Genomic DNA, 16,516 nt, shown 5'->3' with positions numbered 1-16,516 from the left:
TCTCTCTCTCTCTCTCTCTCTCTCTCTTGTCTCTTTCAATTCTCGATGACAGTATTTCTATTTTTTTGACGACGTTCTCTTTAATTATTTATATTTTGCAGTGATATTATATTCTCATTATTCAACCAAATGTACGATTTATATTAATTTTCTACGTCCGACATATTATTCTGACAGTCTAAAATATATATGATACGATAGAATTCAGTTGGTATCCGGACGCCGACTAATGGCACTGCCAACCATATTTTCATTTAACACGATCGTAGATTTCAAAGGAGAATAAATCACCATCGGTTGTCGGCATTTTTTGATGATTAAGCTGTAAGCTGGAAAGCAAGATTTATAACCTGTTCCGAGGTATGGTTTTATTGACGACTCGCAGCAGAACGAGAGTTCGTATTTAAACCGTTTGGAAATATTCCAGCGACGGCTGTTCATCCTTTTCTTATAATATAAGAACGTTCAATCCGGTATAGTTAGACGAGTCGCACAGAAACGAGGGCGAGCTAACGATTAATTGCATAAATAATTTTCAATGAGGGATTCATAAATCTGAAATAATTTTCTAACCATTTAGAAACTGTTATCCATTTTCTCATTATTGATTTTTCATCATACGATTCGATTTTGTCGAAGAGAGAGAATAGAAAAACAGTTTGTGCATGGCTGCAGCTTTGCGCTGATGAAGTAAACGTTCAATTATCGCCAATTATCAATTATTATCGCTACAGAGATGGAGAGACCGATCGACTCATACGATTAATCAACATCACTCATGCATACGATGTCATGCAAAAATAATAGTTTGCTGCCATGTCACTGATTTGTCTCACAGGTCTGTCTATACGCGTCATCAGTGATCGCGAGAACATGATTTTATAATGTAAATATGAGGCATGCTTGAAAGCATATAATAAACACAAAATTATCGATAATTATGTAATATATGTATAATGTTATAAATAGTATTTTATCAGTTATACAGCATTTTTTATACAGAGAGGAAATCAATATTAAATTAAATATTAAATGAAAGTAGATAGTGCACAGATATATAAAAGTATGATAATAATTAAATATATATATATATATATAGTAAATGTAATGTCGAATTATAATATCCACACATTTATCATGTGTTATGGTATTATTATTATATATATATTTATAATAATAACACGAAAAAAAGAAAATAGAATGGATAATGATGCACTTGTGTTATGTAATTTTTAAATTATTATTATGATAATTACTATTATATTTTAAATGTTTATCATGATCTAATAAAATATTTTTCAAATGTAATAAAGATTATCTGCTTGTAATTTCTGAATATTCTGGATAATGTGCACTAATTAGAAACTCAGAAAATCGGACAAATCTAGAGAGCATTCAGCGTGCATCCCCCTTTACGACAGTAATTTCACGGAAATATATGGATTTCCTCTCTGATCGTGAAGCTTAGTGGTCGCGTCAGTGTAGTTGCGAATAAATGAAGAATGACAATGCAGAAGCAACAGACCAGCTATTGTTATTCTCGATATGACATATGCATGAATAATTTAGTTCGCTATTAAATATTCTGATTGATAAATAAATTGCACAAAAGTGTATGACTGACATTCAGGGAATCACGAAAGCTGGTCTTTTCGCCACGTATATATATATATATATATATGCAAAGGTATAATTAAAATAAATATAAATGAAAATGTATTAGAGAGGTCCCTCTTTGAATATTATCGCCACAAAAACCAAAATACACACAGCTGCAACGCGATTGCATATGCTATTATTATATATTCTCGTATCTTCTCTATGCGCTATCATTTTATTAGTCAATATTAATCAGAATTTACATCTGCATTTGCAATGCCTTATTTTTAATATAATTTTTTTACTTTTTCAATGTGAGTACGCGTTATATGTAATTAAAAAATTAGTAAAAGATATAAAAAGAGAAAGAGAACGAGAGCAAAACTTTCGCATCATATATAAAATATAATAATTACATTTATTATTCTCGTATTAAATACTGTGACAAGTATTAGTCATAATAAACACAATTCAAGAGTGATATTATTGTATATCGAAATATATTAACATTGCAATTATATCACCTATATAGCGTGATGTATATATAGCGACAGATTGAATACGATGCGTATACGAATCGAGATGCGTGTGCGTGGCGAGATATATCGAAGAATATAGAAATGTCGAGCTGAGTGACGGACAGAATAAGAGAGCGTGACGTGCTCGGAGAGATTGTTTGGTGAAAAATGCTCCCTGGAGCCGACAGTATCGACGTCTTCGAGAAATTAAGTTCGGCCAAGAAAAATGAAATACACGCGCATACTGGGGTTGGATGAAAAATATTTTGACAGAATATCACCCGTTCAATAAAGAAATACCGCGGGTACCGTTTGATGGGGAACATCGTTCTCGATTGAAACAAGAGTACCGGATAACTACGATCGCAATCAGCCCAATTAAACCTTTGCGCTATGTAATTTCCTGAATAATATAACATACGCCGCACGCGTAATATAATATCAAGTATTTTAATCAAACCATCAAAGATTCAAATATTCAACGATTCAACAAAATACAATAATACCTAAAATCTCGCGCTATTTATTCCATCGATTCCTATATTTAAATAAATATCAATAAATACATATGATTATATATATCAATATTTGTGCTTTGTACATAGAAAATAGATTACAAGCTCCAACTTTATGTAAACCAAATTGTTTATTTAACTCGTCAACGTTTTTGTAATTGAAAAAAATCATATTACACATCGTTCAACGCTCTCATATATCATGAATCAATTGGCTTGGTTATTTTATCTCGTATTAACGTGAAGATAATGAATTAAGCAATATTTTATGCATGCACGCCGAAAAATGAGCTCGACGTGTCTTCGTGGCTCCTTTCGCGGATTCTTCAGGGACCTCGGGCATAGTGGATATTACGGAATCTCTCATCCATGAAACCGAAGGGATTTTACGTGCTCAAGCACGTGCTACATCAGCGTGCCGCTTATTGCTATGCATTGTGCAAATTGACAAGTCAATTTACATTGGCAAAACCAACGCGGTCGGTCGGGGATAGGAAGGACAGATCCCTCAGGACACGCCGTGACCGAGACGCCCGCTCTCATGATCTCCGGCTGTGCTCCCGCAGGATATATCCGGGATGAAATGGTGCGAGCTTATTTCCGGTATCGGGGTCGATGCCGCGAGATAAACGGGTCATTAAATAAGTCCAATGTGTATATATGTATATATGTGTATGTACGCGTGCGCGCATGTCAATGGAGTCTGTGTCGACCGCGATGTCGGATCGCGACGTCCGTCAACTTTGTCAACGTATTTCGGTCGCAAACCGAATTCTCAATGCGATTGGATTAATAAATAGCCACTCGACGCACGGCGTCATTTATGCAACTCTCGCTGCATTTTAATAGTTTTCATTGGACGCGATAATAACGCTCAAACCGGCGCGATACTCTCTCGCACAACTGGTAATTATTAAATTTCAACATAATGTAATGGACAGGAATTATTGAAATGCCTCTGTATGCAAATAGAACGCGTATTGTTGGTAATCATTCGCGTATCTTTCAATTAACAGAGAGATTACAAATGTAATTCTCTGACAGAAATGCAAAGTAAACAAAACGTGTCGTGTTTCATTTTGCAAACTAAATAACTTGTTAATCTTAAATATATATCGTTCTTGTAAAACGATCGAAGCTCGCGTTTCTGCGCCTTAAGGGGAGAAATTAATTAATACTGCACTTGATGTTTTTCTTCTCCTTATTTATCTACGTGTCATTTTGCCTCTAATCGACGTTACATATTAATTGGAAATCTTCTAAATTACAGACGAACGTGACTACAAAGTTATAAATGTTAAAAAAAACTGTAAGCAGATTTGCCCGAGATTGAAAAACATTAGCGCGCGACGTTAATGCAATTTTGCTGTATATTCGACATAGTACAGTTAAAGTACGGTTTAACTCAGTCACGTATTTAATTTATCAACGGACTGTTTTCGTTTCAGTTATCCACCAGAGTTTTTCAAAATACTATATTCAACCACAGACTATTTCTGTATGAAATTTCAGAAACAAGAAATTTGCAATAAATATTTTTTTGAAACATTGGGAAAAAAAGAAAAATATAAAAAGTCTATCCAGTTAAGCTACGATATAATATTTTGAGGCAAACAAAAGTATATTCCGCACGTATTGCGTATAAATAATTAAAGCTAAACCGCAAAACATTAAACAATGATTGGAAAAACACAAAGAACGTTTTTGGTAGGCATATTTTATTCAAGAATATCTATGATGTATATCGATATGATCTGCTACCGCGAATAAAACTACTTGAATTCGTACAAGCTGCGAATAACATACCATACGTTTTGTGGCCACGAAACATTTCAATTATTATAAATACATTTTTTATCCGTTTCCCTGGGCGCCAAATGTGCTACCGGATAGTATTTATTCAGTCCTACAAACGGATCTAAATATTTCATATCTAATACAATATTCAACATTACAATATACGCGCGGCAATATCGATATGGTATACGGCTTAAATCATTTACATCAGTAAAGTATTTGTAAATTTAACACGTGCTTCTCTCTCTTTTTCTCTCTCTCTCTCTCTCTCTCTCTCTCTCTCTCTCTCCCTCTTATATTGCATTGAATTTAACAATCAGTGTGCATATTTATATGCCGCGCATGGAGATTTCCACACATACGTTTTTCTCTTCTCAAACTGTGAAAATTTTACTTTGCGTTATTAAAATATGTCTTGATTATACTCATAATTGTTAAATAATTCCAAACAATGTTTAGTGGCAGAGAGATGAAAGATGAGAGATGTGAGATAAGATTAATTTTTTTATATATATAATTACTGTTTAATAATAAAAGCAATTAATTAATGTTAAAAATTAAAAATTCTTAGATTTGTTATATACTTTTTTGGATAAGAAAGAATTTAAAAAATCGCTAGACGCACAGTCTTCTGTACATTTGTGATTAATTGAAGTATGCTATTTGAAATATTTCGTTCATATGTCGACCAATTTGCGTCATTAGAAGCTTTATGTGGGTCAAATCAGAGAGGACCGCAAAGACCGAAGCCTACAACCTCTCTTCCCTTTGATATTATCGATTCAAACCGTACGGTGTGCTTCTGGTTGCTACCGTTGCTGCACGACAGCCGTTTACGTACATGCTTCCCGCGATATGACAAACAGCATGACGCAAGCAACGCCTGCAACGACGCCGATATAATGCACACGTGTCGTTGATACGGCACGAAACGTCAAGACATGTTTTCGAACGTCACCATAACGATCGAACTAGACGTGAGAGGCAAAGCAAGGCGAAGGGTGCGAATATTAATCGAGATCAAGGGAAAAGCGTCTTACGTTTCCTCGAAACAGGATGTATCAAAAAATAATATATATATCGCGAACTATATAATATTTTAATTATTAATGTGTGTACTATATAATATACTATATAATATTTTAATTATTAATGTGCGAACTATATAATATTTTAATTATTAATGTGTGTATGTAAAACTGATGTATTATTCCGCACTCATAATTATTAAGAATTCAAGTTTTATTTCATTTTTATTGATAGTTCTATGTTTCTCGATAATTTAAATAAATAATTTTGATTATATGTATATATGCATACATATATATATATATAAACTAAAAAAATATATAAAAACTATTTTAAAACAAATTAAGACATCAAAATGCAGTGTGTGTGAAGCTAGCATATCATTTCGTGGAAAATCATAAATAGTCAAGAGTTCTGATTTTATTTTCAATAATTCTATAGAATTCATGCTCAGAACTATACCAGAATTATTTCGTAATAAGCAAAATTCTCAAAAATCGAGCACCGTTTTATTTCAATATGTTCAAGTAAGAGATTTGCTGGTATGTATTTAAGTTTAATATTTTTTATTTGTAGAAGGCACAATTTTTTTTAGAATTTAAATAAAACTATAATTTTTTTTAAGTTTAAACACTTATTGCGTGAAGTTGGTATATCAATTTGTCCTTAGACATTTTCTTTGGTTTAATCGCCAGAACAGGTAATTATTTATGAGTTATCACGAAATTAAGTGCTTCACACATTCCTATTATCGCTATGCAAATGTTATAAAATAAACAATTTCTCACTCACCGATACGCGCAACAGCAAAGTTGTAGTAGTATCACATTGATCTGAAAACAAAATATTCAAATTATGTATATACGTGTGTATATGTAAGTACATATATATATAAAATACATACATACATACAGGATATTTTGAAAGTTTGGAAACGAATATCTCATAAACAATGCAATTTAGGAAAAAAATATTTTTATTTTGCATACCGCTGTTGCCTGATGCCTCCCCAGGCCTCCTCCTCCTCTTCTGGTTTTTCGTAGCACTCACGGCACTCGCGAAAATACGAATAATTACGATCGCCCGACACTTTACACGGCACTCCCGACACGCGAAACTTTACACGACACTCCCGACACGACGCGTGAATCGCAATGTTACCTGTAACAAATAGAATATATACATATATTAGAATAATTTTATTATTTCACATTATAATATACATATAAATATGTAAGCTAGAATCAACGGATAGATATATCCACGGATCGCAAGACATTCGCGCGTGCGAAAATAGATTAGATTGAATTATATTGACCGTTAGCAAGAGATTTTACATATAGAATTTCTCGTGAAATATGCGTTTCGAACTACATATAAACGTTGAAATTATGATGTGCGATTGATAAATATTACAATACAATTTTTTTTACTATAAAAATTACTATAAATATAAATTACTATAAATTTTTTAAACCCGATAATAATTATTACTGATAAGGAAAATGCCGTAGGGTAAAGTGAGACGCTATGTGAAGTTGGCGTTAAATTTTTAATTATCAAAACTATTTGTTTAAACTTTTTAAAAATACGTATTATTTTAGACATACATTTTTCATAAATTAAATTTATATATATATTGATGAATTGATATTAAATTGTGTAACAATGCTCGTGTGGCTGATATATTTCGAATAGCAGACATCAAAAGAGTAATTACTTTTCTCTCCGTGAAAGAAAAATATACATACAAAGTATATACATAAAACTCAAACGATGCAAACTCATATATATGCGTGACAAAAGCATGGCGAAAAATACGCCTCGAGCTCCCGCTGGAACGAAACGTAAGGTGCCTTATATTAGATACTAGACGTGATGACACAGTGCGCTCTTATAGATATCTTGGAGAAAGAAAACGTAAAAAGTACATTGGGTCGGACTTTCTGGCGAAGAAGAGAAATATTCCAACCTTCGGCGAGATGGCACCGGAAACCATTACACGCGTCGAACAACGAACATGCACAACAAAACTTGCTTCACCACGCCTGTCGGTCCGATAAAATCATCCGTCGTTAAAGTTGCGGCTAGTCCACGGCGAATATCTTCGATGCATAGAGAAGACAAAGAAAGAAAGAAAACAAAAAAGAAAATTTATTTCTTTTGGGATGTGCTGAACTGACATTTCAGCGAGATTCGTTCCTAATCCTCGATGGTTTTAAGTTCCGATTTTAAAGGTAAATCCGCGAGGAACAGTCGCGAGAATGCATGTCAGCGCCCGTAAAAGAACACTAGAATTCAACGGTCCATCATACGACATTAATCCGATCAGGTCGGTCGGCAAGACGTAATACTCTAATTTTCTACGAATTTACGAGGAGAAAATTTTGTGAGGACACATCTCTCATAACCCGTGCACCACCACTGGATCATTTTATTGGCGAATTCGTATGATCCGCTCAGTTGATCCTCTTGACGGGATCTGCTCCATGACTACTTTTTAGTATTATTACGAAACGATCACAGAGAATTCTAGCTAGCTAATAATGGCTACTCATAATAATGGCTTTCAGTCTGTATAACGTTGCTTCTAACGATATCCAATTTAGATGAACGATAGCGTTAGCGTAATAAAGACTAGGTAATGACAGATAATATTACATAAAAGTTCACATCGTTTGGAAGAAATATTAAATCTTCGAAATTTATTAAAGTATTATTTTATTAAAATATATGTATATGTAATTGCTATTCATATATTTGCTAACGATAGCGTTAGCGTAATAAAGACTAGGTAATGACAGATAATATTACATAAAAGTTCACATCGTTTGGAAGAAATATTAAATCTTCGAAATTTATTAAAGTATTATTTTATTAAAATATATGTATATGTAATTGCTATTTATATATTTCCTCTATATAATTTAATATAAAAATAATTTATACATATATGTAAATAATACGTGAATAATAATTACGAAGCTGGCAACTACTAAAAACAATCAAAATTACGTAGCGAGCTGCATAATAAATGTCGCATGCATTGCCTGTGCATTTTTTCCGAGATCTAGAACGAGTTATTGCGTATGAATGGTTTTCCTGTTACGTAAGAAAGTAATAGAGACCAGCAATACGCTTTCATAGCTGACGTAGAAGTATATACTAATACAAAACGAAGCGTTTTTATCGAACAGGCGAATGTAATTGTGTAAAAAATGTTACTCATGCCGGGCTGCGCTGTAGGCGACACAAACGCATACACGAACGCTCATTGTATTGTAAAATGCAACGTAGATTTTATTCTTAATAAAAAAAGCGCATTCTTTCTCTCTCTCTCTCTCTCTCTCTCTCTCGGGTAAAACTTTACGCTGGGCGCCTCAGCCTTTGATATTTTTCACTCTGAGTGTATATATCTTGGCGAACGGACCGCGGGTGTACAAAAGGAGGGAAAGACTGCCGATACGGTATTGTCGGGAAAACGACGTAGCGAAACGTCGAAGCACAAACTCCAACGATGATACCAGCGCCCGTTTGGTATCTCTGTGAATAGTTCAAAATTTTCTGTCGTCACACCGTGTTGCATTCACGTATCTCGAGAGAAAAAGAGAAATGAAGAAGAGAGAGAGGGAGAGACATCATAAATAAAAACGATCATTTAATTTCGATCGAAAGGATTGCCACATTTTTGCACCACGAGCAACGCACTACATACGATGCTCCACCGACGTTTCGAATTTTATCTTCACGAGCACACTGAATTTTTACAGCCTTATTGCGGTATATCTATACGCGAATGCATCAAAGCTTTCGTACGGTTTCGTACGATATGCAGCTGAAGATGTTTTATCGAAAATATAACGAAGAACGTCTCTCTGCACGACATTTAGTGCATATAAAACTAATAAAAATTACTAACAGTATAAAATATTTAGTAATGCGTGCAATAATAGTTATTTTTTTACAATCAACTACAAATAATTCTAAGACTGCCCAAGCGGATTTGAGATATCTCAATGTCTGCGGTGCTACTCATTTTTTTAATTTTTAAAATTTTTTATAAAACAAACGAAATGTCATTTTCTGTATTAAAAAATTAATTTTTAAAAAGTCGGGTGCCAGGCTTGCTTACATAGCTTGCTATTGCGATATTTTTATTTTGATAATATAGAAAAATTGAAAAGAGTGACAATATTCGCGCAGGCGAATATATTTTTACTGATATAACATGTTATCGTTGATTAAGCTAATAGATTAATACAAATTAACGCGAAGGTGTTTATCCTAATATTAAACGCGATTATATACGTATATTGGTTTGAACGAGCAATAATAGGCTGATACTTATCGCATTATATAGGCGTTCTCGCATCACCGAATAATATAATCACAGAGAAACTCGCTTTTGGGAAACAAATACGATACGTAATTGCATACAAAGTGAAAGATTATTCTGATAAAATAAATTAAATCATTTATATTCCGCGCAAGCAAATTGCACTTTTATCAATATGCGGACATATCGCGTCCGACTTTGCAAGTTACATTTTTATTGCACATACGTGTATAAAATCGCGATCTCTCAATTATGTCCCTAAAAAGTGAATCAGTTAAAAAAATTCTTCAAAAAATATGACTATACAGATTGTATTTAATAATAATTTTAATAATTCATTCAATTAATTAGCTCAAACTTTGCAAGTATATAACTTCGCTAAAACAAAATTATTACGATTATTAAAAATAGAAATTCGTCGGCTATTATATTTTTCGAAAATGTCCTTCTTGCTGTTAAATCTAACTGTTCCGCATTTCTGTTATCTAGTACCCATATCACACATCGTGGCACTAGTCGGAGATTCCGCCTATCTTCCCTGCGACATATCAACCACTCACGAGGGAGACTCTGTGCATCTTGTGCTCTGGTATCGCGAGGATCTCGGTACATCAGTTTACAGGTAAAGTGCAATCAATTCATATATACAGACAAGCGTACATTCGCGAGCGTACATACAGTCGCGCACACATGACCGAACGTACATATGCACATGTATAGCGATCTGCAAACTACGTACCACCGGTCGTTTCTCTATCGCTATACAGAACGAACTGCAAACAGCCCGTCGGCACAATACGAGATTGGTAGTCGCTTTTATCCGAAAATTGTCTTTGAACTCGATTTTCGACGACGCTTCGCGTCGCTAAAAGAATATATATTTCTTGTTTGCGAGGAATATCACTGTTGAATATTGCATAAGCATTGCTTCGCATAGAGACTATTGAAAAAGGATGAACCGATGCGCGTTTTGTCAGCATTTCACATTCAATAATACATATGTAGTATAATAATTCCATTCTTTAAATCTGCAGATTTGTGCTTATAAGACGCCAAAATATTCATTCTATTTTTTTACAACATAAAATTTAACGCGCTCTGATACGCACGATAATTATACTCATTGATTATTGTGTAACGTATTATAAAAGTTGTGGCAAAAAATATGTATGAATAATCTTCATTACATCTTTTACGTGTTTATTAAATATATAACAATATAACATATTTGTAATCCGTTTTGATTATCAATAAATATTTTTAATAATATCTCTCTCTCCATAAAAAACAGGATTTTATTCCTATTTAAACATATCAATTAGCCACATACAAACCACATATGCATGTTGAATGTGAAATCTAATTAATTATGAACTCATAAAATTATACATATATAAAACTTACCATTGTTCTGCTTTCTCCATACGATTCTTAATCCCAATTGAATGAAAATATAAATCCTGTTTTATGAAAAACACATGTTTGAATAACGTTTCGTGATAAATTGAAACGCGCGAAGCGATGGACGCCGATTAAAAATTAAACTATGAGATGCGCGAGATGGAGAAACGATGGTCCATCGCTAGATTCGACACCCTCGACTTGTTACTATATGTATATGTTCACTTCGGTTCACTTTAGCGATTTTGACCCTGACGCATACGCGCTTTTCGATCATCAATAGGAATCAAAAAATATACACAATATTAAAATATATCTAAGGCACATGTCACAGACATATATGCGAAACCGCAGAATTTTAGGCAAAGTATAATTTTTGAAGGACATCTCGCGACAAAAATTGGTGAGGCGAAGATCAAGGAGGAGCCGTTTAAAGAAGATGGATCATAATGGTGATCCATTCTGGAACAGATATATACAATATATTAATTGATATTTTTATTCGATCTATGTGTAACGAGTCATATATTGTACTATGCGGAATTAATTACATTAAAACACACATAGCGTAATTTACTAATTACATTAAAACACTGATACACAATATTTTCTGATATATATACAAATTTTTTGCCGTCACTCTCGAAATTATATTTTTATCGGATAATTTACGGACGCGTGAACATCGATTAATTAATTTTATGAAGTTTGATCGTCCTTTGATGATTTACATTTACATAATCGCGCGAATGTGTAAGTAGCCAACACGTTTAAACGGAAAGAGACACTCGACACTCGTTGAAGTAATAATTCTGTAAAATTCAAGGCGTTTATAATTACAACGTAATCGAAGCAAGGGATATTCTAGTGTGGCAAAAATGTAATTCGAGACTCGAGTGTACTCTGCAGCGGTGGTCGACGATATGTGTGATTAGAAGAAGCGCGAGAAAAAGTGTCCACAGTTTACACGTCGTTTCTCACAGAGATGCAAGCCCGGCAAGTGCTTGCCAAGTTTCTTGTCGGTGTTCAGTGACACGACACGGCGATATGTTTGCCGATTCTAATATCAGGATCCTCCGAAATCAAAAGGTGTAAATTGTATGCATTTTGATTTAGTTAAATATATATGCGTAATCAGTTTCCTGACAACCGAAATATATATAAATATATATAGGTATATTTGGATACGGTTTTGGTAACTTTGCTGATGCAACAAATGGCACTGCATGTACGTAATTGTAATTTTTCTTTCTCCCTTCCTCTCTCCCGACTCTCTCCTTTTGTCAAATCTCCGTGCTCTTGTTAGTAATCGCGATATTTTTTTGCGAAAAGAAAGGTGTGAATTGTGTCGCGAGCTGTCTCCAGGAATAAACGTGTCCTTTTTTCCATAATTATTAAATATGAGTGAACGTGAATAATGTACCGAATTAATGTATCGAGTAATGTTTTTCCTCATAATATCACATAGTAATCACTCATTGATCGACAAAATATGCTTATAAAATAAGCTGCTTATATGTGCATATATTAAATAAACTTCGCGAATATTAAATATATTGAAAGAGAATAAATCAACGTTATAGCAATTTTTCCGCAATGATCCGGAAATCATCGGCGTTTTTTCCGCATCGAAAACGAATCCAAATAAGTGTGTTTATCAAAATAAATAAGCTTTGGAAGTGTAACGTTCGATTGCATATCGTGTAAATTTGCATGTGATTTATCCGTGCATATGAGACTGAACTTTCTTCATGAAATTTTGAAGCAAATAAAAATTCACATGTAACAAGTATATACATAACGGTGAGTAAATTATTACATAATATTTTTTCTTATTTCGAGCAAACATGAGACGTGCTCGAGACAATTTTAAAAGAGTAAAATTTGAATAAGGAAATTCAAAATTGTATTTTGTCTTTTTTTCTCACGAGGATAAAAACATATTTTTATACAAAAATGAGTTTATTGCCATCATTTACTGTTACATTGTTATTACAGAAAAAAATGAATCAGTTTTTTCAATTTTTGCGATGTTGTCTTGTATTTTTGAAGAGATACGAGAGAGAACCAAACTAATGCAGATGATATATTTTAATCGTTGGAATAAATTTTATACAGAAAATTATAGATTAAATTTTGTGATTATATTATGCAACTGTTACTCGCCGCGTGACACACATACTAATGGCAACAGGGAAAAGGAGTGACGATGTACAAAAACGAAAATATATACGATCGAAATGCACATTTAAAAAAAAAAAGAAAGGAAAAAATGCAACGGACGATGTTACGATATATTTTGCGCGTTCACGTCACGGCACCATTATTCGGGGTAACGCAAACAGATTTAAATGTTTCGTATGATTTTGCACCAGATTTTAATTACCCGTCACGTGCCGGCCATCAGGTCGTTTATACAATGTCGACGATACGACCAGACCATCACGCGGCTTTTCGAGTTGGTCGGGGAAAATGCGATGAGCGCGCTGGATAATGAAATTTCGCGATAGTTTCATCGACACGCAACGTTGGTTGGTGCGACGTCTTAACCGGGTTAGTCCCGGTAGACAATAAAATTGTGTCCACCTAGTTTCCCTATCTCGCGACGTGATTTTTCCTCGTTTTAATTTTCTCCCCATATTATAGGTAAAAAATATGTAGAAAACAAACAAATCTCATTTCTTTATCTCGTTAATATATTTCGTTAATATATACAGAGTGAATTTTCTCTTAGAATTTATCTTAAAAATCATCATAATCGTGGAATAATTTTATAAGAGTTTCTTTGATTAATATTTATCACAAAAATTATTAATATCTACCACAATAAGATATAAAATATGTTTGATTAATTTTACTAAAATTTACTATGTACATATTAATATATTTTATTGTGTTAAATTATTAATTAGAGAGAAACTCATAAAATTCTTCCAATATCATATTATCTCGATTATCATGGTTTTCAAGGTAAATTCTAAGAGAAAATTCTCTCCGTGTATATTTGACAACAGAATTCATTATTCTCATTTCGTTAAATTTAATACCGAACTTTGACAATGAATTACAGATTATCCGCATATTGAAGTCGTACTCCTGTACGTTAGATTCATTAATGTTACATTCAGAAATTTATGTTACAATATAATATAATATTAAAATAAAATATAAAATAATATAATGTAAAAAATTAACTGAAATTTGCAAAGCAAATTTAATTGGACAGGTGGAACAATTTAATTCTGCAGCTTTCTGTATATTAATTCATTTATTAAACTTCATTTTAGATATGTCTTTTTAAGTGAAATTATTGTATATCATTATTTATGTGTGTGTATATATTTAGTTTTGCATAAATATATTTTTTTCTCTTTCTTTCTGCAACGCAGATTAGCGGTAGTTGTAATATTTTATATTTTCAACGCCGTTACTGCTTAACATGCGACTCTCGCCCCGCCTACATCATTATCTACTTCCTTTTATAGAAAAACAGAAATATTATATAATGCTGATATTTTCACGACTTTAAAGTATAAAATGTTACGATATATGCATACCAAAAAGTTTGTCACGCAACAGTGATGATCTTAAAAGGCAGAAAAATAGCAACATGTAAGCGGATTCTCTTTCGAATTCCGCGGAGATATGGGTTTATTCGCGGTGCTAAGTGAAAGATATCTCGATTTTCCAACAATACAATCGCGCGAGTTAAGAATATAAATATGACGTAGATTTGCGATTTGTGTTTGGAATGCTAATAAATGAAACACAACTATTATACAAAACTAACAATATTAAATACATTTATATTTTGCTACAACGAATTCTGCCAGTTCTCCACGTTTATCCGTCGACACGTTATCTGCAAGAAAATTTATCGAGTATTGTCAAATTTTAATTTGTAAAAATTATTTGTTACAATAATGAGATTCTGATATCAAAAATACGGTCAGCAAATACCGTCAGTTTGACAGCGAAAATATTTATTGATCTTCGCATGCGAAATATAAAACCATATATGTGTATATATAATATAATATTTAATATTCAATAAATTCGCTTTTACATTTCACGATTTTTGACCGGACGCATTACGAAATCGGCAAATATTCGTAAATTAAGAATTATAAAATATCCGCGTGTCACATATGTCATGTAAATCATTAGACAGTAATTAAAGGCGAAAGAGAGCGCAATTGTGCGAAACAAAATCAATTATGGTAGCATAATTATTACAATTTAATAGCGTTCACGGCTTGAAATAATGATTGCCCGCGGTAACGATCATTGGAGGAACTTTAATTATGTGCCAATTACATCGGCCACGTTGATAATGCGCCAGGGCTAGAACGCGATTTAAACTATGCGGCGCGAAATCCCTTGTGGATTTTAATTTATTCCTTCGACTGATGAATTCATCCGCGACCGCTGGCCGCGATAGAATAACGCTGATAAACATTTAATCGAAATTACCGCGGTAATGACATTCGCCGTTAAAATAGCCGCTCGGTATCATATATTTTTCAAAATCGAATATCGAGTCACCGAAAATGACAATTGACGAGAGCAACTGCATACTGCACACTGATGACCTGCCGTTGAAGTCGATGGTTGTCGCTGAAATGTCGTTTCACCGAGTTGGCTGTGCGATTTTTTGCCGTCAAATCAGATGCGAGCGATCAGAATTTCGATATTCACCACGGAGACGTCGACTGACGACGAACAACTCGTTGATATGAGAGGACAATTTTTCGTTAATTATCTACTATCTCACATATTGCTTTTTGCATATGTACTTTTAAATGCATTTCTCTGACTTAAATTAAATCTCTATTGAAATAATGTCATTTCAAATTTATCGATTAATATAATATGACGTTGTCATTTATTATCTTGACTAAAAATGTAATTCGCCAGAAAATTCATATTTTCAATATATACAGAAACTATGAATACTCTGATATTTTTGTTTAATATTTTTGTTCTAATGTTTTTGTTCGGGAAATATCAACAATAAATAATTCTGCAAAAAATTTCTTAGAAAAATAATGCGTTAAAAACAGGTCACTCTTTTCTTTTCTCTTTAATATCTATTCCTTAACTTTGTTACTCAACCGATGTCTTTATTTCTTACATTGTTTTAAACACTTCCGTTGTATCGATTTAAATAGCTTTTACAAAGCTTGTTTCTGTTAAAAAAAAAAACTCTCGCGTTAGAAAACTTTATCATATGATGGGCTTACACAGAGGAGGAAAGAGAGATAGAATGAGAAAAGGGAAGTGGAAAAAGAGAGAGAGAAAAGTTTGTAGCGAAAAACCAA

At 33.2% G+C, this 16,516-nt stretch overlaps 1 protein-coding gene across 1 annotated transcript in view; it reads left to right on the top strand.

Moving 5' to 3' along the window:
• LOC114939198 (neural cell adhesion molecule 2) overlaps nt 1-16,516 on the top strand; it is a 206,196-nt gene that overhangs the window by 121,905 nt on the left and 67,775 nt on the right. Inside the window, exon 2 of the mRNA XM_029313438.2 lies at nt 10,284-10,416. Within this exon, the coding sequence (XP_029169271.2) occupies nt 10,284-10,416 (133 nt within the window). The remainder of the gene's footprint in view (nt 1-10,283; nt 10,417-16,516) is intronic.

The sequence above is a fragment of the Nylanderia fulva genome, unplaced genomic scaffold (assembly GCF_048542155.1).
Source record: "Nylanderia fulva isolate GAGA-0341 unplaced genomic scaffold, ASM4854215v1 Scaffold28, whole genome shotgun sequence".
Classification (NCBI taxonomy): Eukaryota; Metazoa; Arthropoda; class Insecta; order Hymenoptera; family Formicidae; genus Nylanderia; species Nylanderia fulva.
Note: the sequence above shows the minus strand (reverse complement) of the source record. Positions and strands in the feature narration are given on the sequence as shown.